A 26,825-nucleotide genomic window follows, 5' to 3' on the forward strand; every position below is an offset into this window, starting at 1 on the left:
CAGAGTTTTTAAATGTGGAATTTACAATGCAGATAAAAAACAGACTGAAGAGTCACATGTTACTTAAATAACCCTCGCCAAGACTGTACAACATAAACTAGCTGAAAATTAAAGACATGAGAAGTTAATATTACTACCTTGCATTTGACCAATTGTAAGATCTCGATCTAATCTGTCAACACCTACAACAGAAAAAAATGCAGTATTATATGGATGATTGAAATTAGATAACAGGAGATTTTTAAACAGTTTTCAAAAAGGAACAGTAGTTAGATTAAGAATAAATTGTACCTGCTAGTAATAGTAGTTTGGGGATTGGGCAGCTGAGAAAGAGGTTGGATAGTCCTTTGAACCACCCCTCCCAGTATTTCTCAGTTTTGGACAGCTCAATACGCCATGTGTACTGAAATGATAAACATTAAAAAAATTACACAATTAACCAATTGTAGAACAGCCTAGAATTTTTAACCTTGACGGAGGAAGGAACAGAAATAATCCATCAAACCATAACATAGCAAAAGTATTGAGCTTTCAGATAGTGTACACGAGGGGTACATAGGGTACACCATTTTTGCAAAGGAAACTATATAATTTAGAGGTTGTTCAGGTAGTCTTGCATTTTCTGCTTATAGGTATTGCATGTTAAGATACTATTGTTTAACATGATTCACCAAAGGAGCAATTTATAGGGCTATGGGGAAAGGGTGTGGGATTGGGAATAATTGAATAACTTATTCAACGAGCTGACATGACAGGCTGAATGGCCTCCATCTGTGCTGTATGAATTTGTTTCTATGAAGGTGCACTGGAGCTGGTTAAAAAATAACTTGGTAGGTGCTGGTGCTGTACTTTCATTGAGGAAATGATGATACAGTACAGTACCATAACTACTGCATTACCATGCAATAATGTACCCAGTAAAGTTTTAATGTCTTCAGAGGGTCTGGAGGGTTGAATGAAAGAAGTTGGCAGAAAGAGGAGTGGGGGAACAAAATACACTCAAAAAGACACAAAAGTATGACTCTGATCACCTGGAATTTAGGCTCAAACTGTAGGATTATGCAGGATCAGTTAAATTATTTAAAAGAGAAATCAATTGTGTTAAATCAATGAGATCAGGAATCAAACCTGAACCTTTGGTGAATGTTACTAAAGTTAAATATATGATACAGTGCAAAAACCACGTGGTCAGAAAAACAGTTCAACAATAACTTTCACTTAAATACGTTTAGCAAGCTTGACATTTTAACATTTTGAAAACAAACAGAATTTAAAATGTGGATTTTAGGAGTTGATTACATTACTGGGTACTTCTAATTTCAAGAAAAATGTAAAAGCATGCAACTTTAAGAACAGGAATACCTTTAGGTCCATCGGGAGTAAAAGATATTTTCAGGAATACAAGAATTAAAAAACAAGTGAATAGACAGTGACACATTTTCACTTAAATTCAATAGCTGATTGCTTACCTCAGTTTTACTTTCTTTGATTTTTTTACTCGGCTCAGGTTCTTTTTCCTTCTTTACCGTTCCTCCTTCGTCTTCCTCTTCCTCCTCTTCGTGAATAGCAGTGTCCACAACAGATTGGGAGCTCCCTGGATTGTTGATATCATCCTCACAACTGCAAGGGAAACAATTCAAAATGGGCAAGAATGCAACTTCTCTGGATTTTCGATTATTTCCCTATGCAAGATTCTTGTTTAAAATTTTATTACAAATCCAATTGTAAACTAAATTTAATGGGTCAAATTCACAGAACAGCAGAATTGGAAGACATGGACTTAGAATCCAGATGAAGCATCTATCCAGATTGCTTGAAACAATGGAAATTTGTTTACCATCCCAGTGATCATCTACATCTATTATTATTGAGATTGCCCAATTCATTTGGGAGCAGCAGGAATTAACTTCTGTGGGAATCCCACCTTTGAGGTGGTAGTCAGTTTATTGGCAGCCCTATTGTCTGTTAGGAAGGTCAGAGATCAAGCTGCTGGTTTCTTCTGTAGCCAAAAGAGAAAAATACAGGCTGGAGAGGCTTTTGACTTGAGCTGTAAAAGGGAAGATAACATGAGAGGAACAAAGATCTCTCTGAGAAGAATAGGACCAACCAGTCACAGAGAAAAGGGTACTAGTTTGAAGAGTGTGCACCAGCCCATTTAGAGTCACTGTTGAATGTTTACTTGGATTGTGTATTATGAAATAAGTTAAAATTCAGGATATACTATTCCAGTCAATTATATGAAATTTGTACATTAAACCAGATTAGTGTTTTCTCACCCTCAAGGGCTTTATCTCACTAAAGTCCATCAGTTCACCTTTCAGAAGAGAGGAAAAGCACACACATTAGTACCAAGTTCATTTAAAACTGTGATTACTGCTATGGCCCCAGATAATGTTATTATATCACTACATATTGGATGGTAAGAGCTAAATTCCTGGCTTTAAAGGATATGGAATCCACCTATGGAAGCAACAACCGATGCCAAACTTGACAGAATGTCTACAGTAGATGGAAAATTTATGTAAGGAAACCAGTTTGTACAAAGCCTAATTACATTTTTTAAAAATTGGACAAACACTAAGTGCTATAACCTGAAGAGCTACAGGCTAAAACCTGGAAAGTGGGATTAGGCTGGATAGCTGTTTCTCAGTGGGCACAGACACACACAGCCAAATGGTCTCCTTAGGCTGGAGGCAGAGCTGCAGATGCTGTGCTGCATCAGGGAGTGGGAAAGTTATCTGGACACTTTATTCCAGGTGCTCTCACCCCTTAAGATAGGTAGAACTTTAGAGTTGGTCACTGGTCAGGGACAGGAGGGTGTGACTGCTAGGCAGGGAGGTATGGGGACCCAGCATGTAGTGATGGAGGAGCCTCAGGCATTGGCTTTGTCCAGTTATGAGGTGCTTGCCAGTGTGGATGAGGAGAATGACTGCAAGGTGGATGAGCGGACTGACCATGGCACCATTCAAGTGGGTGCAGCAAAATGGAATATGGTAATGATAGGAGACAGTATAGTCAGCGGGATAGATACTGTTCTCTGCAGCTGCGTTAGGGAGCTCCGAAGGTTGTGTTGCCTGCCCGTTGTCAGGGTTAAGGATATCTCCTCGCAGCTGGAGAGAAACTTGGAATGGGAGAAGGAGGATCCAGTTGTCGTAGTCCATGTGGGAACCAATGACATAGGTAGAACCAGGAATGATGTTATGCTAAGAGAATTTGAGGAGTTAAGGTCCAAATTAAAATGCAGAACATCCAAGGTAATCATCTCTGGATTGTTACCTAGCCACAAGCCAAATGGCATAGGGTTAAACAGATTAGAGAATTAAACAAGTGGTTCAAAGATTGGTGTGGGACAAAGGGGTTTTGGTTCATGGGGCACTGGCATCAGCATTCAGGGAAGAATGAGCAATGCCTTTGGGATGGGCTCCACTTGAACTAGACTGGAACCAGTATCCTGGCCAATCGCATAACTACGGCTTTAAACTAACAGGAGGGGTGGGTTCAGGTGAAGGGAGACCTAGGAATCCAAAGAGTAAGGTCGAGGTATCAGAATAGTTTAGTGATATGGATAAAGACAAGCAGAGCGGGACAGGAAGGGGCAGAGTTTACCAAAATAAGTGTACATCAGTGAATAATAGGGAATAGAAATAAAATAATCAAATTAAAGGTTCTTTATCTGAATGCACAAAGCATTTGCAATAAGATAGATGAATTAGTGGCACAAATAAAGGTAAATGATTTAGATCACATCGCCATTACAGAAACATGGTTACAAGGTGATCAAGGTTGGGAAATAAATATCCCTGGATACACAATATTTTGGAAAGACAGAATGGCAAAGGAGGTGGGGTAGCCCTTATAGTAAAGGATGGCAAAAGGACATTAGTGTGAAAGGATCTGGCCTCTGAAATCATGAAGTAGAATCAGGAATAGCAAGAGTCAGAAAACGCTGGTGGGAGTAGTTTACAGGCCCCCTAACAGTAGTTATATAGTTGGGCAGAGCATTAAACAAGGAATTATTGGAGCTGCTAACAAAGGAAATGTAATAATTGTGGGGGACCTTAATCTTCATATAGACTGGGACAATCAAATTGGCAAGAATGGTTTAGAAGATAAGGTTGTAGAATGTTTTCATGACAGTTTCTTGGTGCAATACATAGTGGAATTGACTAGGGATAAAACTATCTTTGACCTAGTATTGTGTAATGAAACAGGGTTAATTAGTGAGTCATAGTAAAAGATCCACTGGGAAATAGTGACCACGATACCATTCAATTCCATGTTAAGTTGAAAAGTGACATATTCCAATCGCAAACAAAAATCAAACTTAAAGCCAATTACATAGGTATGCGATGAGAACTGGCTAAGGTTAATTAGGTAAATAAGCAAAAAAGTATGGAGGTAAATGAACAGTGGGAAACATTGAAAGAAACAATTCAAAATGTTCAACAAAAATACATGCCACTGTAGAACAAAAACTCAATAAGATCGACCCATCCATGGCTCACTCAGGAAGGTAAGGACAGTATTAGGTTAAAAGAAGAGGCTTACAATGTTGCAAAAAATCAAAGTAGTAAGTCTGAGATTGGGAGCGTTTTAGAAACCAGCAGAGGGCCACCAAAAAGTTGATAAAAAGGGAAAAAGCAGAATATGAGAGTAAACTAGCCAGAAATATAAAAACAGATTGTAAGAGTCTTCATAAGTATATAAAGAGGAAAAGAGTAGCTAAAGTAAACATTGGTCCCTGAGAAGCAGAGACAGGAGAAATTATCATGCAGAACAAGGAAATGGTAGAAACATTCAAGAAATATTTTGTCTGTCTTCACGGTAGAAGATGACACAAGTTCCACATCAGAAATAGACAATAACCTAGGGGCTAAAAATTAATATCAGCAGAGATAAAGTATTGGAGAAACTTAAGGGGCTAAAATCTGACAAATCCCTGGGACCAGATGGCCTACACCCTCAGGTCCTAAATGTGAGAGCTGCAGAGATTGTGGATGGGTTAGCTATGATTTTCCAAAGTTTCTTAGATTCATGAACAGTCGCACTAGATTGGAAGTTGGAAATGTTACACCACTTTTCAAGAAAGGAGGGAGAGAGAAAACAGTGCACTACAGGCCAGTTAGCTTAACATCAGTTGTTGGGAAAATGTTGGAATATAATTAAGGAAGTGTCATGAAAATATAATAATTTTCATAATATCGTGAGTTATTGTAAAGGTAGGTTAATAGTGGGGTTTGGGTTAGTTTCTCTGTGTGAGGTTGTGTGTGTGGGAGTTTTAGCTGAATTGCGGACAGCTAGTCTGGAGCTTTTGAGTTATCAAAAGAGAAGCTAGGTTTGAAATGCTAAATACGTAAACATGGCTGAAGTTTTAGAATGTGAGGTGTGAAGAACATTTGCATTTTTACATAAACCAGAATAGTGAATTTCAAAGGGATAGTAAGGTGTTACACCTAGCCAACAGAGGCTAAGCCAAACAGTGTGTTTATTTTTCCCAAAGATTACTGATAATATGAGTGCTGTGAAAGATTCATATTATGGAAAAAGTAAAGTTGCAAAGACATATCGGAACAATGGGATTTACATTAAAAAGGGAGAAACATGTATAAAGGGAGATGGGGATATGTGTAAGCAGAAGGCATTCTACGATCTAACAAGTGCGAAAAGACTCTAGCCTCAAGGTATAAAGTTGCTGTCTACAGGAACCAAAGCTAAGAAAACTCACTGTGAATATCACTGTCCAGGGTATTGTGTGCTTTGCCTGGGTCTGTTGAAATTTATTTGTTTTTACTGTTGTCTTACCGGAGGTATAACTGGGAGTCAGATTAATTAGGGGAGCTCTGGGATTTGAGCAGCTCAGCCTTTACCATCCGCTGTGCCATAACAGAAGTCTTAACAATGCACTTAGAAATACATAGAATGATTAGAACAAGTCAACATGGTGTTACTAAAGGGAAATCCTGTTTGACAAATTTCTTAGTTTTTTGAGGATGTAATTAGTAGGTAGATAAGGGGGAACCAACAGATGTAGTATACCTGGATTTCCAAAAGGCGCGCAAAAAAAGTCAACCGGGAAAATAAGGACTCATGGAGTTGTGAATAATATATTAGCATGGATAGAGGATTGGTTAACAGATAGAAAACAGAGTGGGCATGAACAGGGATTTTTTTTTTGTATAAGTAGGCAGACAGTGAATAATGGAGTGCTGCAAGAATCAGTGCTCTGGCCTTAGCTATTTACAATCTATATTAATGAATTAGATGAAGAGACAGAATAATGTATCTAAATTTGCTGACGATACCAAACTAAGTAGAAAGGTAAGCTGGGGAAGGATGCAAAAAGCAAATTTTTTTTTTTACAAGATAAGAAACTTGTAAGTGTTCAAAGAGACTTGGGTGTGCTTGGGTACAAGGAACGCAGAAAGTTGGCATGCAGGTGCAGCAAGCAATAAGGAATGCAAATGGCATGTTGGCCTTTATTACAAGGGGATTGGAGTACTGGAATAAATAAATCTTGCTACAGTTGTACAGGGTTTTGGTCAGACCGCATTTGGAGTAGTGTGTGCAGTTTTGGTCTCCACATTTAAGAAAGGATATACTTGCATTGGAGGCAGTACAGCGTATGTTCACTAAATTGATCCCTGGGATGATTGGGCTGTCTAATGATGAGAGGCTGAGTAAATTGGGCTTGGAAGTTTAGAAGAATGAGAGGCGAATCTCATTGCAGCCTAGGGTAGGTGCTGAGAGATTGTTCCGTTGGTTGAGAAATCTAAAACACGGGGACACAATCTTGGGTTAAGGGGTTGATCATTTAGGACTGAAATGAAAAGAAATTTCTTCACTCAAAGGGTTGTGTATCTTTGGAATTCTTTACCCCAGAGGTTTGTGGATGCTCCATCATTGAATATATTCAAGGCTGGGATAGGCCATTGTTTGGTCTCTCAGGCAATCAAGGGAAATGGGAAGCCCAAGATCAGCCATGATCGGATTGAATAGTGGAGCAGACTCGATGGGCCATGTGTTCTATTCCTACTTCTTATGTTCTGAGCTTTAAATTTTCTGTTTCTTTGTTTCATAGGAATCAACTGGATCAAAAAATGATGAATAGGAGTTACAGACACCACACAAGATAATCTCAATTGTTTCATTGTGGTGAACTGGAAAGAGGGGTGAGTGATAGGTTAATAAATCTAATGGGAATGCCACCCAGAGCACTCCTATACATTTCATAGCAACTAGTTACAAACCATCAGACAGGAGTTTCAGACATAATACAACAAACCAGAAGATACTGGACACTTTCTCAAGTTGAATCAGAAACTGAGATCTGCCTGAACTGAGTTCTGCGGGATTTCTGGGCTTCTATTACCCCATTAGAGTACTGATTTGGAGCACTAAAACAACAGAAGTTGGCCCATTATATTTATGAATTTGGTGACTAATGAGAAGCCATTTTAAGAAATGTTATGAAAATAGTGGCACAAAGTACTAAATCGAGAAGTAGGGCTCTAGAATCACCCGAGAGAACAAAGATAATCCCTTGCTTCTTCAATACATTACCAACTGCCTTCTTAACCCAGTCCCCAACCCACTCTCCTCCACTCGATTCCTTTCTCCTTGCAAACTAGTATCCCATCTTCAATCTCCATGCACTTATTGTTGTCTCCCATATTAGTGCTCAGCTCTTCCACAAAATCCCTTCAATCAGGTTTCCACAACTTTCACAGTACCAAAACAGCCCTACACAAATTAATGAGTAATATTCTGAATGTGGTATATTCTCCCTCTTCAACTCTCTGCAGTCTTTGACATTGTCAATCACACCATTCTCCTCCAACAACTCTACTGCACTCCCTAGTTAGTTGGACTGTTATGTTCTATTTTCAGTATAAAATAATTTTAAAAATTGCACAAGTATGAACATTTCAGTATACAAATAATTACTTCCACATCTATATACGTCCTTAGCAACAGCATCTGCCAAGATGGGGTCCTGCTGCTATATGACATTCAGCTATACCTTTCCCCTCCTCCTCTCTTGTCCCCTCCACTGCCTCTATGCCTTCTGATTTGTGTTTAATGTTAGTAGATGAGCTGCAGTTAAACATGGGGAAGACAACTGAAGCAATTGTCTTAAACTGCATCACAAAATTCGTACCCTCTCCAGAGACTCCACCCCCCCTCCCCAGACACTGTCTCAATTAAATCAGACTATTCACAATTTTAGATCATGAACTCTCTCCTCCATCCCCACCCCCTTTCCGATCCCCCTTTTTTCCAATAATTTATATAGATTTTTCTTTTCCCACCTATTTCCATTATTTTTAAATGTATTTCCGTCCATTGTTTTATCTCAACCTTTTAGCCTATTTCGATCCCTTCCCCCCACCCCACCCCCACTAGGGCTATCTGTACCTTGCTCATCCTGCTTTCTACCCTTAATGTCACCTATTATCACATTCCTTAGATAATATCACCATCTTCAACACCTCTTTGTCCTTTTTTCTATGACATCTTTTGGTTATCTCCACCTATCACTGGCCCTCTATCCCACCCCCCTTTAAACCAGCTTATATTTCACCTCTTTTCTATTTTTCCTTAGTTCTGTTGAAGAGTCATGCGGACTCGAAACGTTAACTGTGTTCTACTCACAATCTGTGTTGTATTTGCACTTGCATTGAGCTAGCGACCCAAATCCTATCCATCTCACAAACTGCCCACTTCCACCTCTTTAACGTCACCTGCCTCTGCCTCAAAATCAACTTCAGCCCTCATCCATGCCTTTGTCACCTCTAATTTTGACTTCCAATGGCCTCCCATCTGTAAATTTCAGCTTATCCAACTCAGCTGCCCTTATTCTATGCCAAACCAAATCCCACTAGTCCATCACCCTTCACCTTCCTAATCTGCTCTGTCTCCTGGTGCTCCAATGTCTAAAAATTAAAATTTTCATTCTTATGTTTAAATCTTTCCACAGCCGCCAAGGACCCATACATTTGCCTTAACATCAATTTTTTCCTATGTTTCTATGAAATGTCTCAAGACTTTTTTTCTACATTCAAGGTTATATGTAAACTCAAGTTGATATGGCAAATATCAATTACCTGAAGAAACTAAATATAGAATTCTATATAACAAGTTAAAGAGACTCAAAATACCACACAGAATCAAAGTTTGTTAATGAAAAGACAAATTTACTTTTCTGCTAATACAGAGACTATGTTAATAAGGAATCACGAAAAAAAACTTACAGTTTTATTTGACCAACCATGGAGACTTTTGCTGATTCTATATTTCGTATCTGACCACTTTTCACGCTGCAAAAAAAAAAAGTGGAAACCTGAATCGAGCAGTTCTTATTTAAGATGAGTCACATATACACCATCAGCTTATCATATTTATCAGTCAAGTGCTTTGGATTATTCCCAAAACAACATAGAAGGAACAGAATTGGATAAATAGGGGTTTACCAAAAAAATAAACACAGCATCGATGTGACCATTAAACATGAAGGAAGCAGGGATAATGTTTTCTGAAGACACACAAATGTGCTGGTACTGGCCTATACAAGTCAAAGAAGATTAATCTATTTTGAGCTAACTGGTCTCAACGAGGCGAATGGGACCACTATACATAGTTTAAGCATCCCCAGACTAAGGAGGGAAAAATTAGCAAGAGTTGCTGCTACTGATATACCTCCGATTGGAGAATATGCACCTTTTAGGGATCTTTTGTAAAGTGGGACCGGCCTCAGCTATCATCCTCATAAATCATCTCTGATATTCACTGTCCAACTTCATGTTTGAACACTTGGGTAAGGTGCTGTCTTGATGGAATTGTATGTCAAGCATGAATCACCATTTTCTGAGGAGGGGAGGAAATTGAGGATAGGATCTGGGGAAGGGCCATCAACTCATTCTGAGAAATTTTGAGATCTCTTAAATTTCAGAGCTGCTAAAATAAGTGCTATTTTGTGCATATTACTTGACAAGATTAGAAGTATCCCTAGTTGCCCTGAACGGAATAGCTTGTTTGGCCGCTTCAAATGGCATTTATGAGTGAACCACTCTCATGGGAGGCTGGAGTTACATAGAGACCATTTAGAGCAAGGATGGCAGATTTCATTCCTAAAGGACAATACTGAACCCATGGGTTTTCATGACAATCTGTTGGATTCACCTTTACTGATACTGGCTTTTTATTTCTGGATTTTTAAAAAAAACTTAAAAATCAAAATTAAAATTCTTAAACTGCCATTTAAGCTCACATTCTCCGAAATTTTAATTCAGTAACATAACCAATACACTAACATACTCCAATAATGGCAGCTTTATTCTGATTTATATATTAGTTTTATACAACAAAAATAAAATATTCCAATTTTTTATACACAGAATGCAAAGCACCTTAAATCTTTCTATTTTCCGTCTCCTCTCACCATTCTATATTTATTATTTTGACTCCTAATCTATTTCTACTATTTCTAACACTCTAATAAACTGCTTAAATATCCAAGTTTTAAAAATCAGCGGCTTGATGTTTTCAGAGAAATCAGCCCCAAAAAAATGAGATGTGACAAATCTGATGCCATTGCTCAACACTGTGCTCAATTCAAGTTTGAAGTCACATTCTAAAACTAGAGTGCAGCAAGTCTTGTACTATTATTAGTAGCATCAATAGTTCTTCAGGAAACAGTCATGCTAAGCTATATTTTCCAGATGTATTTTCACATGGTGTTAAAGCCACCACATGACAAAAAACAGAAACAAAGCCTGAAGAAACACTATATTTTCAATGGAGCCTGTAAGTCTTATTTAGAATGTGTTAACAGTTTTAGATCACTATATATTCTTGTACAGCAGGCAAAATTCCTCAATGTTGCATATGTGCATACACACAAACTACTTGTAATTGCATCATACATTTCTTCATTAGACTTAGAATATAGATATAAAGCTCAAAAATTGTATGACACGTCTCCAATTTGAAGGCGTCTTATTTTCTTTGCTTTAGAAAAAAAGCAATGCAGCTACAATGTTAAAAAATATCTTTTGTAAAGAAATGATCTAACTGTACTAAATACTTTTTTTGCATGTCTATAGCTTTTCTTAGAGTTTTTCTGCTTTGATTATCTCAGGACAATCAAGTTTAATGAAAAAAAATCAAATTACATCAAATTTAATTTCAACAGCTATGATAGTCCTTTCCTAGACTCAACATAGGAAAGTAACTGATAATGTATAACAGAAAATGCTGGAAATACCCAGCAGGTCAAGAAACATCTGTGGAGTCAACATTTCAGGTTGATGGCCTACTGTCAGAACTTTTTTTCCACTCTCTCTACAGATGCTGCCAGAACTGCCAAGCATTTCTAGCATTTTCTGTTTTTATTTCAGATTTGTAGCATCCACAGTATTTGGCTTTTGTTACTTACAAGATTTTTTTTTACAATACGAGGTAACTCGAATATGATAAGCTTTATTCAAACTGTCCTTCATATATGTAGACCTGGACAAGTCTGAGATTCAGCTGAAGTCCAAGTCAATGTAGAAATCTGGGACCCTATAATGATGAGCAGCCCAAAATTGAGAGGAAAAACTAGAATGAATTCAGGACAAGTTTTCTATACTCAATTTTTAAAAAATTCTTGGTGAATACAGGAGGTTTTGTAAAGTATGTCCATTTTATGTTTCACATATACATCTCAGGATTAGCAGATGAACTTCAGAAGCAGTCACCAGAGAACTCTCACACAGGGTGGTACTTGGATTCAGCCCAAGGACCAAAGGAAAAAATGTCAGCCATAAACAGGCCTTCAAAAGAGTGAAGGAAACACCAAAGACTGACATGCCCAAGCAGGGTAGAGGCAAGCTGGTGGTTTTCATAATTGTAGAGTCGGGTGACTGGGGCACCAACCTGTTCCACCAATGGAGCCCAACAAAAATTGCATAATGCATATAACATGTCATTATGCATTTAGTGTTGTTGCTCACTACAGCATGCACATTTTTCATTGTCTCATACAGCAGGTACATACATCTCCAGGGGTTCTACATACGACTTCTACATTGGTCTCCAGAGAAGTCTCAGTGAAGAAACCAGACAGAGGTTCTTAACAACATTGTCATCTGTCTGAATGACAGGTCCTATGGGTGTCAAATCACCCCTTCTCTTCTCAGGAGAGATGTCAGTACCTGCTGCATTTAGGGTTTATTCAGTACCCTATGAAATTATTGAATTACATTCTGCCTTGGCTCAGTAGTGCATGGGGTGGATTTATCTGTAAAGACATGAAAGAATCCATATCATTGGACTTCAAACTCTGCATAGACTTTTATTTACAAATAAAAGTCTATGCAGAGTTTGAAGTCCAATGATATGGATTCTTTCATGTCTTTACAGATAAATCCACCCCATGCACTACTGAGCCAAGGCAGAATGTAATTCAATAATATTGTTAATACAGGAAACAGAAAAATGTATTTACATATTTGGATCACAACAAATGAGAGTGAATAATTAATGAGTATTACTAATTGAGGAGTTCTAAGAATTTATAAACATGCACCCAACTGTGGACTTAAAACTGTCGAGAATATAAATTTAACATTTAACAAAAGTATTAATTTTTTAAAAATCTTATCACTCCTAAAAAACAAAATTTCTTAGTGAGTGGTGCTCGAGTTAGTCAAACATTTAATATTCTGGGTTTCCCCATCATCTCCATATTTTGAAATGCTGCTTTGGTATGTCTTACATAAATCCTTCGAGCTAAAATTATACCTCTTTAACCATGAAGTATGTTGTCCTCACTCCCTCAGTGTCCTTAACACTGGATATCTCCCTTTGCAGATTCATATTATCCCTTTTGGCTCACAATGACGAAATATATAATCTGCACCCCAAAAAGCATCAGTCTTTTGGCAGCCATTAACATACTGAACATTTTTATTCAAATCTGGTTTGCACAAACCAGGAATGCAAGTAAATAGATCTCACTTAGGCACAGAATCCACTTTACCTCAAACCAGAAAGATTTGATTGTTTTACAATGTCAAGAGATGCATCAGGATGCCACCCTCTGCTCCCCACGCCTCCAAAAAGTTGAGACGGTCCATGCAGAAGTTTAGTCTTACTAACGAGTCTCACAGCAGCCTCAGTTACGAAGTGGTGCTGCCATCACATCTCAGCTGGAAAAATGAACAATTATCTCTGCTAGCCTTATAGGCAATTTTCTTGGTGAGCTTTTGTAGGCAGTGCGAAGTAATTATTAGTGTTGTGTCCCAATTTACATTCTGCAGAATGGCTAAGGTATTTGATATTCTTATGACAGTTATAGATATTTCTGCGACCATGAGTAACAATTCAAGGTCGTAATAATTGTGGCCCACATTGCAGCAAACTCACACAGTATGGACAGAAAAAGAAAAACTAAGTGTAGTCTCCAGTATAATTTCACAACTGTCATTTTGTGCACTTACAGCCACCAGCAAACTAAGCCATGTTAGTTTGAACAATCAAATGGTTTGTTCGCCTGGGAAACTGCTTTAATTTTTTTTATATTGTCAACTGCTAACTGATTGAATGACACATTTTCAACAGCAGCATCAGTAAAAGAAGGGGGTTGAAAGATATCTAATTAGATGGCATAAGCTTGATGGGGTGAACAGTATAAAATTGTCTCAAGTGCCTTTACACTATAAACAAAACCACCATATATACACCTGCTGCTGAGACTGTCAATGAAAACTAAGCACGTGACATTTACAGAAAGATCCAAAAGCAGATGTGGATATTCATTAATAGGTAGTGAAAGGAAGAAACAGCAAGCCTGTAATGGCAAAGCTTTTCCTGACAATTCAGCAAGTAAGGGAGACATGTTTGATATAAACCATGAAAACAAGTCAGTCAAAGCTTCTCCTGATCCGTGCTGACTGTGGTCATCTCAGCTGAAATAACAGCGGAACTGTTAAATTAACTTCTAGTATCCTAAGGTGGTGGGGCAGAGAGAAGAAATCAACCAGGTCTCAAGTATGTGACAACTATCCAATGAGTGCTGCTTGAAAAGTGGTCAGAATCAAACACATCTGTGTTGAATGGGCTCCAACATTGGCTAACTGGGTTCACATGCAATCTGACATACTGGCATTTTCTCCAGTACTAGTCTTCTTAAGAAGAATCTTCCAAAGTTCTCTCGATTCGTGTACAATTTTCCAGCCTAAAGGAATGGTTCATGACACTTTGCTCTTTAAAAAAGGTGAGAGAAACCAAAGAGTTATGACCAGTTGGTCATCTATTGTCAGGAAATTACTACAGCATGTAGTGTGACTGAACACCTTGGACATTTTCAGAGGGACCCAGGGTTTGTAAAGGGTAGATCATGCCTTGCAAACCTGCTTGAACTTTGACTAAAGTAGGGGACAGGGGAAAGCCTATGATATTTGTACAGACTTCCAGGTCCCTCTTAAGAGATTGTTGGGTAAAGCTGAAGCTCATGGAATTGAAGGCAAATTATTGACCTGGTTAGAAACTGGTTGAGTGCAAGAGACAGAGAGTAGGGATAATGGACAGGTACTCTAATTGACAGGATGTGACTAGTGGTGTCCCACAAGGATCTGAGTTGGGGCTTCAGCTATTCACTGTATTAATTAACAACCTAGATGATGGGTTTGAAAGCCACATATCCAAATTTACTGATGACACAAAGATAGGTGAAACTGTATGCAATGTACATGAAAATACAAAAATTAGAGAAATTAACAGATTAAATGAATAGTCAAAACTGTGGCAAATGGCTTTCAACTGTAGGCAAATATGAGGCCATCAACTTTGGATGTAAAGAGGTGCAACATATCTTTACCAGAATGGAATGTGGAATCCCAGCAGTTAAATCAGAAGGATAGATTACACAATTAGGGTTGTGTTCTCTGGAATTTAGAAGATTAAAGTGTGATATGATTGAAGTTAAGATATTAAGGGGAAAATAAAGAGTAGATAGAGAGAAACTATGCTGGTTGGAGAGTCCAGGCTTGGGGTTAAAAATAATTAGAGCCAAACCTTTCAGGAGTGAAATTAGGAAAGACACAAAGGGTGGCGGACATTTGAAACTTTCCTGCAAATGATAATTGATGCTGGATCAGTTGTAAATTTTAAATCAGGGATTGATAACTTTTTGTTAACCAAAAGTATCATGGGATATTGGGTAAGGGCAGGGACATACGGAGTTAGGCCACTGATCACCTTCAATGAGATTATGGCTGAACAGGCTTTCGAGGTTAACTGAGGTATTGCTGGGCTAGCAGTCAACTGCAGTTCAGTGAGCAGATGGTGATGAGTGAATGGGACTTGGTGCAAGTTAGAATAAGGGCAGCAGAGTCTTGGATGAGCTCAAGTTTACAGAGGGTGCAAGATGAGAGGTCAGCCAGGAAAATAGTTAAGTCCAGAGGTAACAATGGCATGGATGAGGCGATTAGTAGCCTGCTTTGTGATGGAGAAATTTAGGGTTAGAAATTTATCTCCGGGTCAAATATGACACTAAAGTGGCAAACAATCTGCGTCGGCCTCAGAAAGTGGTCAGGGAGAAGGCTGGAGAAGGTGGCTAGGGAATGGAGCTTGTGGCAGGGTCCAAAGACAATGGCTTTGATCCTCCCATTATTTAACTGAAGGAAACTTCTGCTCTTCTGATTCTGGGTGTCAGGCAAGCAGCACAAAAATCAGAAGCAATGGAGGTGTTAAAAGAGGTGGTGGTGAGGTACAGCTTGGTATCATCAGTGAGCATGTGGAATCTTAGTTGTTTTTGGATGATGGTACTATGGGGTAACATGTAGTGGGAAATGGAAGGGGGCCAAGGATAGATCCTTGAGGGACTCCAGGAGGTAACACTGCAGGAGCAAGAAGAGAAGCATTGATTCTCTGGTTAAAACTGGTTAGGTATGAATGGAACCAGATGAGTGCAGTACTTTCTGGCTGGATTATAGTAGAGAAATGTGGGAGGAAGATGGTATGGTCAAATGTGTCAAAGACTCTGGACAAATCAGGAAGGAGGGGAAAGGATAGTTTACCTTTGTCACAGTCTTAAAAGGATGTAATTTGTGATTTTAATAAGAGACATTTCGGTACTGTGGCGGGGTGGAAACTCAATTGAAGAATTCAAACATGGAGTTCTGGGAAAGATGGACATGGGTTTGGGAGGCGGCAACACATTCAAGGGCTGGAATTTTACAGCCCCATTGCGGCGGGGACGGGGCCGTAAAATGCGGCGAGCCATTCTAAACTCCATTGACTTTGACGGGAACATAAAATTCCACCCAAGAAGAAAGGAGAAGAAAGAGAGGTTGGAGATGGGAAGTAGTTTGCAAGGATGGAGGGATGAAGGGCCGGCGTTTCTGTAGAACAGGGTGATGATGGTAGATTTGAAGGAATGGGGTCGTACCTGAAATTTGGAATACCACTTATCACATTCCACCAGATCAGACTACATTCCCTTTATGCCTATGCTTCAACCTCCAAGTCAATTTTCAATACATTCTCAATTCCATGCCTATTCATTTTTGCTAATAATTTCTTGTGCAGAACCTTATCAAATACATTCTGGAAGTCTACATGGACAATATTCATAGATTGTCCCTTATCCACCTTGGTAGTAACCTTAAAATTTGAACTGGATTCATCAGGTATGGCCTATCCTTCACAAATCCATGCTGGCTCCTTAATTAGCTCACATTTGCCAAGATGTTCAGTCACTATGGGCAGAATTTTGCCGTCGGCGAGCAGGGGGTGTGGCCCGCTCGCCGATGCGTAAAATGACGCGGGGTGACGTCGAGTGGAACCTCCGACGTCATCCCACCCCATTTAAATTTTCAGGAAGACGAGGGCACAGCAAAATCAGCTGCAGGCCCGCTGACCTGTCAATGGCCAATTGAGGCCATTGACAGGATCATTTAAACAATTAAAAGGACCTGCCCGTCCAACCTTAAGGTTGACGGGCAGCCAGGAGCCCCGGCGGGGAATAGAAAAAAACATGAAACCTCATCCACCGGCGGGGTGAGGTTTCATGTAGGGTTTAAAAAAGTTTAATAAAGTTTTGCTGTAATTTATGAACATGTCCCATCTCATGTGACATTTTCACATGAGGGGGACATGTTAAGGATTTTAAAAAATTTCTATTTTTAATCTTTTTAAAAGTGTCAGCGATCTCCCTGAGGCAGCACTTAGCCTCATGGAGATGTGCGCTCTTTCGTGTGCAAGCGCGAAAGAGCGCACTCTCACTTTTGGGGAATCCCCCCACCTGCACAGGGAGCGTTTAGCGCTTTCCGCCAGACGTCACGCTTGGTGGGCCTTAATTGGCCCGCCCACGTAAAATGGCAGCTGGGCCCGCTTCTCCGGCGGGGATCGGCTCTCCGCCCATCAGAGATTGGGTTGGGCCCACCTGCCCGACAGGCAGAAAATTCTGCCTTATATCCCCAATGATAAATTCCAGTACCCCTATAACTGACATTAATGGCAGTGAAAAGGTCATTGTTTATCATTTTAAATAACAATATAAATGTTATAAATTATTTTCAAAATTCTTACTGCTCTGTTTGTTTGAGTACTTGATAACCGTGCAACACGTTTTGTCTGAAAGCTCTAGGCTTGAGTTCGAGTTCAACACAGTTGTAATGATGGAAGTACTGTAAACTGATTTTGGGAACAACTGTTGGTTCAGGAGCATTGTAAGTTTTCAGCCAGAGTTCCTGAATGAGCTGTTACTGAAGAGCTCATGCAGCTGGTAGAATAGGTGGGCCTTGCTCTTCTCAACATCCTCAGTGGTTAGAGTCACACATGTTCCTCAGCTTCCAGATCTGCCTCTGCTGCAGGCTAAATGGATTGGCCCTCCCGATGGAAAAGATGTGCAGTCAACAACTTCCTGATGACTCTCCGAGGGCTGGAAAGCACGAAACATACATACCTAGCTTACAGTGGAAACCTTGTTTCCAGAAGGATTAGGTCGGTTTTATCAGAGCTCAAGTGGAGGCATGACAGTGATTTTACCCCATATGTGCATCTGTGCTTGGGTTCCTGAGAGGCAAAGTTTGCCAAGTTTGGAGATAATAGCCTTTGCACCCAAGCAGCTAGCCTCTGATTCAATGCTTTGGTGCAAGAAAGGGAATTTGAGAACTGGTGCGACATAAAGACGCCATGGCAACTGCCAGAAAATCTGGTACAAACCTGCATGAGGCAATGTAGGTGACCATAAAACAGCTGGATGTATAGTGAGTGAAATTCCTATTTATGTAGATTCCAGGTATCCATACTAGAGCATGCAAGGAAATGCGTGTCCCACCTGGGGGCAAATGTACAATCTTAGAAAACCCTAAATCCCATGTTCCTGCTTCATGGCATTCATGGGAAAGGGTATGAAGTCAATGGCTTTGAAGTATGGTGAATGCAGACCTGCAAAAGTGATTGACTGATGTGGCAGATGTCATCTGCAAACACTGGATTGACCAAAGCATTAAAAAATTTAAGGCAACAGTGACTGTCAGCCATGTGCAAAGATGCACTTGAATTTGTGCTGACAATAGGTACTGCAGCAGGTGATGAGATCTGTATACTTGGTAAAGCAGATTTTCCTCACACACACAAACTGCTCCTCAGTGAATGCAGGCAAGAGGTTCTGGGCCTATACACATGGAATAAAGCCTCCTGGAAGCTGCGTTCCTTTTTGTTTCTGCTGCTGTAATCTCTGCCATTTAATGAGGTCCTCTTCCTTTTCCACTACAAGCACCAAACCCATTGAAACTATCAGAAGTTTGTCAGAAGACCCTTGATTTCTACTAAGTCACCAAATGATTACTGTCAGTTCCAGAAACCAACCCGTTCAAAATGCTCAAAAGCAGCATAGTAGGTACCCAGCTCAAGAGCAGCTGATGATCCTTTCTAAATACCAGTAGAAATTAATTCCCCAAGCTGTCCATATCCATGATTTCTGTGACTGATTTATAATTGGCAAATAGGTTGCCAGAGCTGTTTAAAAGGGTGCTTGGGTCATAAAACAACTTAGAGTGTTGACAGAAGAATTCTGAGAGAGAGACAGGCATGAGAGGAATGACTTTCTGCTTTAGCACTCATCTTTGGAGGCAAAAGAATTATTCCCAAGCTGGAAATCACCCTCTTTTTCTTTACATACTTACAAAGCTATATCTTGCATCATTCAACTTTGACTCAAGGCCCAAGAAACTCCCAAAATATTCTACTCCCAACCAGAGATGGCCACTTACCATGGTTGGAAGAGAGAATGGCCAATTCTTGCCTAAGTCTCTAATTGGACTGCTACATTATGGTAGACACTCCACTTTGGACGATAAGATTACTGGCTTCACTTCTTGTTGGGACAATGTGGACTTCATGATGCTGGCCCTTTTATTCTTTGAATGAAAAGGGTTTGTTCTGGAGGATGTCCCACAGAAGTTATGGAGGAGTTGCTTGCATTCAGAAAGGTAAAGAAATCTCACCTCCATTCTATGGCACTTTCAATAGAGTTGAATACTTTAGGCCGACTCCGTAAAAACGTTTGCATGCTGTTTAAAGCATCCATCGCTGTGCCTAGAAATGTTTTTTTAAAAAAGTTATAAAATGATAAGTGAAACTTCATTTATACATACTCTAGACAAAGTTATTATGCAGTACTGATGGTTTATAAGAGCTATTACTCAAGGTCTGATATCTGCTTTTACCTGAAACAAAACAAACTTTAAAAAAAAAATTTCACATAGTAACTTAAATAACCCACCTTCTACTACATCAATCACACACAGGCCCACAAGCGATGGCACCAGGTTCTTTGCTGCAATATGAACTGCTATTGCTCCACCCATACTATGACCAATCAACAGAACTGGGGGAGAATTTTCACTGTAGAGTATTTCCACTATATTGCCAATGTCTCTGTAAAGGGAGAAGGTTTTTTAAAAAAAAATACAGCAACATTCTCAAAGTTCAAACAAAGTTGACTTACAGGCTGTTTTAAAGCTTACTATGTCCAGATAGGTTATTTAATCTAGGTGCAATTGGATTCAATAGCCCAATGTCAAGGTAACTTATCCAATAGTACAGGTACAGTGTCTCAAATCCGCTATCTGAAAACTGGACTTTTTTTTTCAAGCTGCTATGCATGAAATTTAACTATTATTAGATAAGTAAAATAACTTATTGAATTGTTCGACCAGGTGCTCCATTGGTGCGGTGGCACGTTAACTAGTTAGTGGCATTGCACACCTGTCTTTTCCGCTCTGAGTGGTTCAAGCGGCCCTTGACCCAACGCAAACTGCCTGACCCAAAAACTAGCAAGATCCAAAATCTGGCACAGATTTGGTCCTGAGTTTGCTGGTTTTGAGACACACTACCTGTATTCCTTTCTAGTTTAATGTATCAATTGACCAGCTGTGTCTTTTTATAATTCATTGATGGGACATGAGCAAGGCCAGCCATTTATTGCCCATTGCTATTTCCCTTGAAGAAAGGTCGTGAGCCGCCTTCATGAACCACTGCAGACCACGTGTTGTAGGTACAAGCACCGCACCACCCCACCCCCAAACCCCGGGAAAGGGCTGGGAGGTGAGCAGGCTATTTAATTGGGCAAGAAGGCGCAGGATGTAGAGTCCGTCACCTTTCCAACTAGCCCCCACCATCCCGATTAACTCAAGGGAGGGAGGGTCAATGTTGGCCTTCCTGTACCAAGGCCAATTGAACACAAGGACACAAAAAATAGGAGTAGACCATACAGCCCATTGAGCCTTCTCCGCTATTCAATAAGATCATGGCTACTCTAACTGTATCCTCATTTCCACATTCCCACCTATCCCCAATAACCTTTCACCCCCTTGCTCATTAAGAATCTATCTAGTTGTGCCTTAAAAATATTCAAAGACACTACTTCCACTGCCTCTTGTGGAAGAGAGTTCCAAAGACACTCAACCCTCAGAAAACAATTTCTCCCCATCTGTCTTAAATGGGTGACCTCTTATTTTTAAACAGTGACCCCTCGTTCTAGATTCTCCCACATGAGGAAACATCCTCTCCACATCCACTCTGTCAAGGCCCCTCAGGATCTTGTATGTTTCAATCAAGTCACCTCTTACTAAACTCTAATCCAGTGGACGCAAGTCTAGCCTGTCCAACCTTTCCTCATAAGACAACCTACTCATTCCAGGTGTTCGTCTAGTAAACCTTCTTTGAACTGCTTCCAATGCATTTACATTTCTCCTTAAATAAGGAGACTAATACTGTACACAGTACTCCAGATGTGGTTTCACCAATTCCCCGTATAATTGAAGCATAACCTCTCTTTCATATTCAGTTCCCCCCTTGCAATAAATAAGTCTATTAGCATTCATAATTACTTACCTGCATATTAATCTTTTGTGATCCATGCAATAGGACAACCAGATCCTTCTGCATCTCAGAGCTCTACAATCTCTCACCATTTAGATAATATGCCTCTTGTTTATTCTTCCTGCCAAAATGGGCAATTTCACATTTTCCAGAACTTTACCCATTCACTTAACCTATCTATATCCCTTTGTAGCCTCCTTATGTCATCTTACTTTCAGGATACAGCTTACCTTCCTATTTTTGTGTCATCAGCAAATTTAGCAACCATACCATTTGTTCCTTCATCCAAGTTATTTATATAAATTGTTGAGGCCCCTATGGTACATCACTCATTACATCTTACCCAGCTGAAAATGGCCCATTTATACCTAATCTCCGTTTTCCGTTAGCTGGCCAATCCTCTATCCATGCAAATATGTTACACCCTACACCATGAGCTTTTGTTTTCTGCAATAACCTTTGATGTGGCATCTTATCAAATACCTTCTGGAAATCCAAATACAGTACATCCACCAGTTTCCCTTTATCCACAGCACATGTTACTTCTTCAAAGAACTCCAATAAATTGGTCAAACATGATTTCCCTTTCACAAAATCATGATGACTCAGCCCGATTACCTTGAATTTTTCAAGTCCCCTGCTATAATGTCTTTAATAATAGCTTCTACCGTTTTCCCTATGACAGATGTTAAGCTAACTGGCCTGTAGTTTCTTGCTTTCTGTCTCCCTCTCTTTTTGAATAAAAGGAGTTATATTTGCTATTTTCCAATCTAATGGAACTTTCCCCAAATCTAGGAAGTTTTGGAAAATTAAAACCAATGTATCCACTATCTCAAAGAAAGGCAAAATACTGCAGATGCTGGAAATCAAACGAAAACAAAAAATGCTAGAAAAACTCAACAGGTCTGACAGCATCTGTGGAGAGAGACACAGAGATAACGTTTCGAGTCTGTATGACTCTTCTTCGGATCTAAAGGGAGGTAGAGAGAGGTGGTGAAATATATACCGATTAAGGTGGGGCGGAGGGGAAACCAGTGAAGCTGGATAGAAGGCCAGCAACAGGTGGAGGAAGATGGCAAAAGATGTCATAAACAAAAGGTCAAAGAGTAGTTAACGGTGGTGGACCTGGCTAAATGAGGTGCTAATGGATAATCACTTGTCAGCCCATAGCTCCAACAATTTGCTCAGTACTACTTCCCTGGCGATTGTAATTTTCTTGAGTTCCTCCCTCCCTTCCATTTCCTGATTTACAGCTGTTTCTGGGATGTTACTGTCTCCTCTATAGTGAGGACCAGTGCAAAATACCTTTTCAATTCATCTGCCATTCCCTTATTTTCTATTATTAATTCCCCAGGCTCGCTCTCTATTGGACAACGCTCACTTTGTTAACTCTTTTCTTTTTTAAGTATCTATAGAAACTCTTACCATCTATCTTTACATTTCTAGTTAGCTTTCTCTGGTGCTCTAACCTTTCCCTCCTCATTAAACTTTTAGTCATTCTTTGTGTTTTTTTTATATTCTGTATAATCTTCTGACCCACTATCCATCTTTAACTTTTTTAATTAACCACGGATGGTGGGTTCTCCCCATGGAATTTTTCTCTCTCGTTAGAATGCATCTATTCTGCGTATTCTGAAATATCCCTTTAAATGTCTGCCACAGCATCTCTATTGACCTATCCCTTATCCTAATTTGCTGGTACACCTTACACTGCGCTTTCATTCCCTCACAACTGCTCTTAAATTTAAGATACTAGTCTTCTACTCATTCTTCTCTCCTGCAAACTGAATGTAAAATTCAATTATATTAATAATCACTGCTACCTAGGGGCGCCTTCACTAGGAAGTCATTAATTAAGCTTACCTCATTGCACAATACCAGATCTAGTATAGCCTGTTCTCTGGTTGGCTTCAGAGCGTGCTGTTCTAAGAAACTATCCCAAAAACATTCTACGAACTCCTCACCTAGGCTACCTTTGCCCACCTGATTTTTCCAATGTATATGCAAATTAAGATTCCTCCATTGATTATCGCCGTACTTTTCTGACAAGCTCCCATGATTTCTTCCTTTATACTTTGTCCTGTGTGGGTTCTTTTAGGGGGCATGCACACCACTCCCAAAAGTGACTTCTTGCCTTTATCATTTCTTATCTCTACCCAAACTCATTTCTCATCTCTACCCAGTCAGTTTAACTTCGGTGGTGGGGAAACTTCTAGAAACAATTACTCACGATAGAATTAATAGACATGTGGAAAAATATGGATTGATTCCACAGACTCAGCATGGATTTGTTAAAGGAACATCGTGTCTAACTAACTTACTGGAGTCTTTTGAAGAGGTAACAGAGATGGTTGATGAGGGCAAGGCTGTTGATGTGGTGCATATGGACTTCCAAAAGGCATTCGATACAGTGCCAGACAACAGACTTGTGAGGAAAGTTATAGGCCATGGAATAAAAGGGACAGTAGCAACGTGGACACAAAATTGGCTGAGGGATAGGAAACAGAGTAATGGTTAATGGGTATTTTTCAGGCTGGAAGAAGGTTTGCAGTGGAGTTCCCCAGGGGTCGGTATTGGTTGCTTTTCCCGATTTATATAAATGATCTAGATCTTGGTGTGCAGGGGACAATTTCAAAGTTTGCAGACAGCACAAAACTTGGGGGAATTGTAAACTGAGGGGGACAGTGTAGAACTTCAAGAGGACATTGACACATTGGTGGAGCGGGCAGATGATGTTCAATGCGGAGAAATGTGAGGTGATACACTTTGGCTCAAAGAACATGGAGAGGATATAAAATAAAGGATACTATTCTAAAGGGAGTGCAGGAGCAGAGAGACCTGGATGTATATGTACATAAGTCATTAAAGGTGGCAGGACAGGTAGAGAGAGCTGTTACTAAAGCATACAGTATTCTAGGCTTCATTAATAGAAGCATAAAGTACAAGGAGGTTATGATGAACTTATATAAGACACTGGTTGGACCTCAGCTGGAGTATTGTGTACAGTTCTAGATGCCACACTATAGGAAGGATGTGAACGCATTGGAGAGAGTGAAGAAGAGGTTTACAAGAATGGTTCCAGGGATGAGACACTTTAGTTATGAGGAAAAATTGGAGAAGCTGGGAGAGAAGAAGTCCAAGAGAAGACTTGTTAGAAATTTTCAAAATCACGAGGGGTCTGGACAGAGTAGATAGGGAGAAACTGTTCCCACTCGTAAACAGATCGAGAACCAAAGGGCACAGTTTTAAAGTGCTTTACAAAAGAAGCAAATGTGAGGTTGAGAAAAAACCTTTTCACACAGAGAGTAGTTAGGGTTTGGAATGCACTGCCTGGAAGTGTGGTGGAGGCAGGGTCAATTGAGGCATTCAAGAGGGCATTGGATGATTATTTAATTTGAAAAATGTGCAGGGTTATGGGGAAAAGGCAGGAGATTGGCACTAAGTTAAAATGCTCAGAGAACTGATGCAGACACAATGGGCCAAATGGCCTCCTTCTACACCATAACAATTCTGTGATTCTGTGAAACCACTTCTACGTCCTGGTTTCCTGAACTTGGGTCATCCCTCTCTATTGTGCTAATGCCATCATTAATTAACAAGCTGCCCCTCCAACTCTTCCTAGCTTCCTGTCCTCCCTAAATGCCATGTACTCTTCAGTATTCAGATCCCAACCTATGTCAGCCCACAGCCATGTCTCTGTAATGGCCATTAGATCGTATTTATTTATTTCTGTTTACACTATCAGTCCATCTGTTTTGTTTTAAATGCTATGTGCACTCAGATTCAGAGCCTTTATTTTGTCCTTTTATTATTTTTGAAACCTCTAGTCTTATCTGCTGCTTTACTCTAAGTATCCTAGGCCCAACCATCTTCAGCTGCTACATCAATGACCTTCCTTCCATAAGGTCAGAAGTGGGCATGTTTGCTGCTGGCTGCACAGTGTTCAGCACCATTCACTACTCCTCAGATACTGAAGCAGTCCATGTCCAAATGCAGCAAGATCTGGGCAATATCCAGGCTTGGGCTGACAAGTGGCAAGTAACATTCGCTCCACACAAGTGACAGGCAATGACTATCTCCAACAAGAGAAAATCTAACCATCACCTCTTGACATTCAATGGCATTACTATCACTGAATCCCCCATTATTAACATCCTGGGGGTTACCATTGATTAGAAACTGAACTGGACTAGCCATATAAATACTGTGGCTACAAGAGCAGGTCAGAGGCTGGGAATTCTGCAGCAAGTAACTCACCTCCTGTCTCCCCAAAGTCTGTCCACCATCTACAAGGCACAAGTCAGGTGTGTGATGGAATAGTCTCCTCTTGCCTCTGAGTGCAGCTCCAACAACACTCAAGAAGCTTGACACCATCCAGGACAAAGCAGCCCACTTGAGTGGCACCCCTTCCACAAACATTCACTCCCTTCACCAGCAGTATATACCATCTACAAGATGCACTGCATAAACTCGTCAAAGTTCCTTAGACAGCGCCTTCTAAACCCACGGCCGCTACCATCCAGAAGGACAAGGGTAGCAGATACATGGGAACACCACCACCTGCAAGTTCCCCTCCAAGCCACTCACCTTCCTGACATGGAAATATACCAACATTCTTTCACTGTCGCTAGGTCAAAATCCTGGAGCTCCCTCCCTAACAGTACTGTGGGTGTACCTACACCACATGGACTCCAGCAATTCAAGAAGGCAGCTCACCACAAGGGCAATTAGGGATGGGAAATAAATGCTGGCTCACCAGCGACACCCATAACCCGTAAATGAATAAAAAAAGATTTGTACTTTGTCCCTTCCAGTATCACGCATGGTGCCATAGCCAGTCAGCTCAAATGCCCTGCACCCCCCCCACTCACCCAAACGAGCTGAAAGAGCCTCAAACCTGTTGGACATTTGCAAAGGCTGAGGTTCCTGCCGTCTGGGTCCCCTTACCTGTCTCACTCGCAATCACACCCACCTGTCCCTGACCAAATCAGAAGACCCTACCCTAAGAAGTGTGACCGTCTCCTGGCAGAAAGTGTCCAGGTAACCTTCCCCCTCTCTGACATATCACAGTGTCTGCAGCTCGACCTCCAGCTCAATGACTCTGTGCCGAAGCTCCTCGAGCTACAAATGGGTTTGCACTGGATCACACTGGCAGCCAGGAGCTCCCATATGCTGCAGCCATGACACATCACCTGTCCTGTCTTCCTCAATGTGTTTTCTTAATTATTTCATTCAATTACTTATTTACCTTTTTCATACATTTTATTAACCTTGCCACCAGTTGCTGTAATATTGTAAACTTTAGGAATAGAATAGACCTTTACTACTGTTTGAGTATCTGGTGAGTGGTTGAGTAAGAACCAATTCCTACAGGGTGAAAAAGTTAGAAAAAGCAAAGGAGCACTTTCTTCTCCTAACTCCCTCACCCACCCAAATCCCAGCACTCTATT

The 26,825-nt window shown here is 40.2% G+C and overlaps 1 protein-coding gene across 1 annotated transcript in view; it reads right to left on the reverse strand.

Moving 5' to 3' along the window:
- ppme1 (protein phosphatase methylesterase 1) overlaps positions 1-26,825 on the reverse strand; it is a 58,760-nt gene that overhangs the window by 7,535 nt on the left and 24,400 nt on the right. The window contains exons 6-11 of the mRNA XM_078545207.1: positions 19,775-19,929; positions 19,497-19,587; positions 9,252-9,317; positions 1,470-1,620; positions 292-403; positions 138-182 (exon numbers count right to left, since the gene is read on the reverse strand). Coding sequence (XP_078401333.1) covers positions 138-182; positions 292-403; positions 1,470-1,620; positions 9,252-9,317; positions 19,497-19,587; positions 19,775-19,929 — 620 coding nt within the window. The remainder of the gene's footprint in view (positions 1-137; positions 183-291; positions 404-1,469; positions 1,621-9,251; positions 9,318-19,496; positions 19,588-19,774; positions 19,930-26,825) is intronic.

The sequence above is a fragment of the Cetorhinus maximus genome, chromosome 7 (assembly GCF_964194155.1).
Source record: "Cetorhinus maximus chromosome 7, sCetMax3.hap1.1, whole genome shotgun sequence".
Lineage (NCBI taxonomy): Eukaryota > Metazoa > Chordata > Chondrichthyes > Lamniformes > Cetorhinidae > Cetorhinus > Cetorhinus maximus.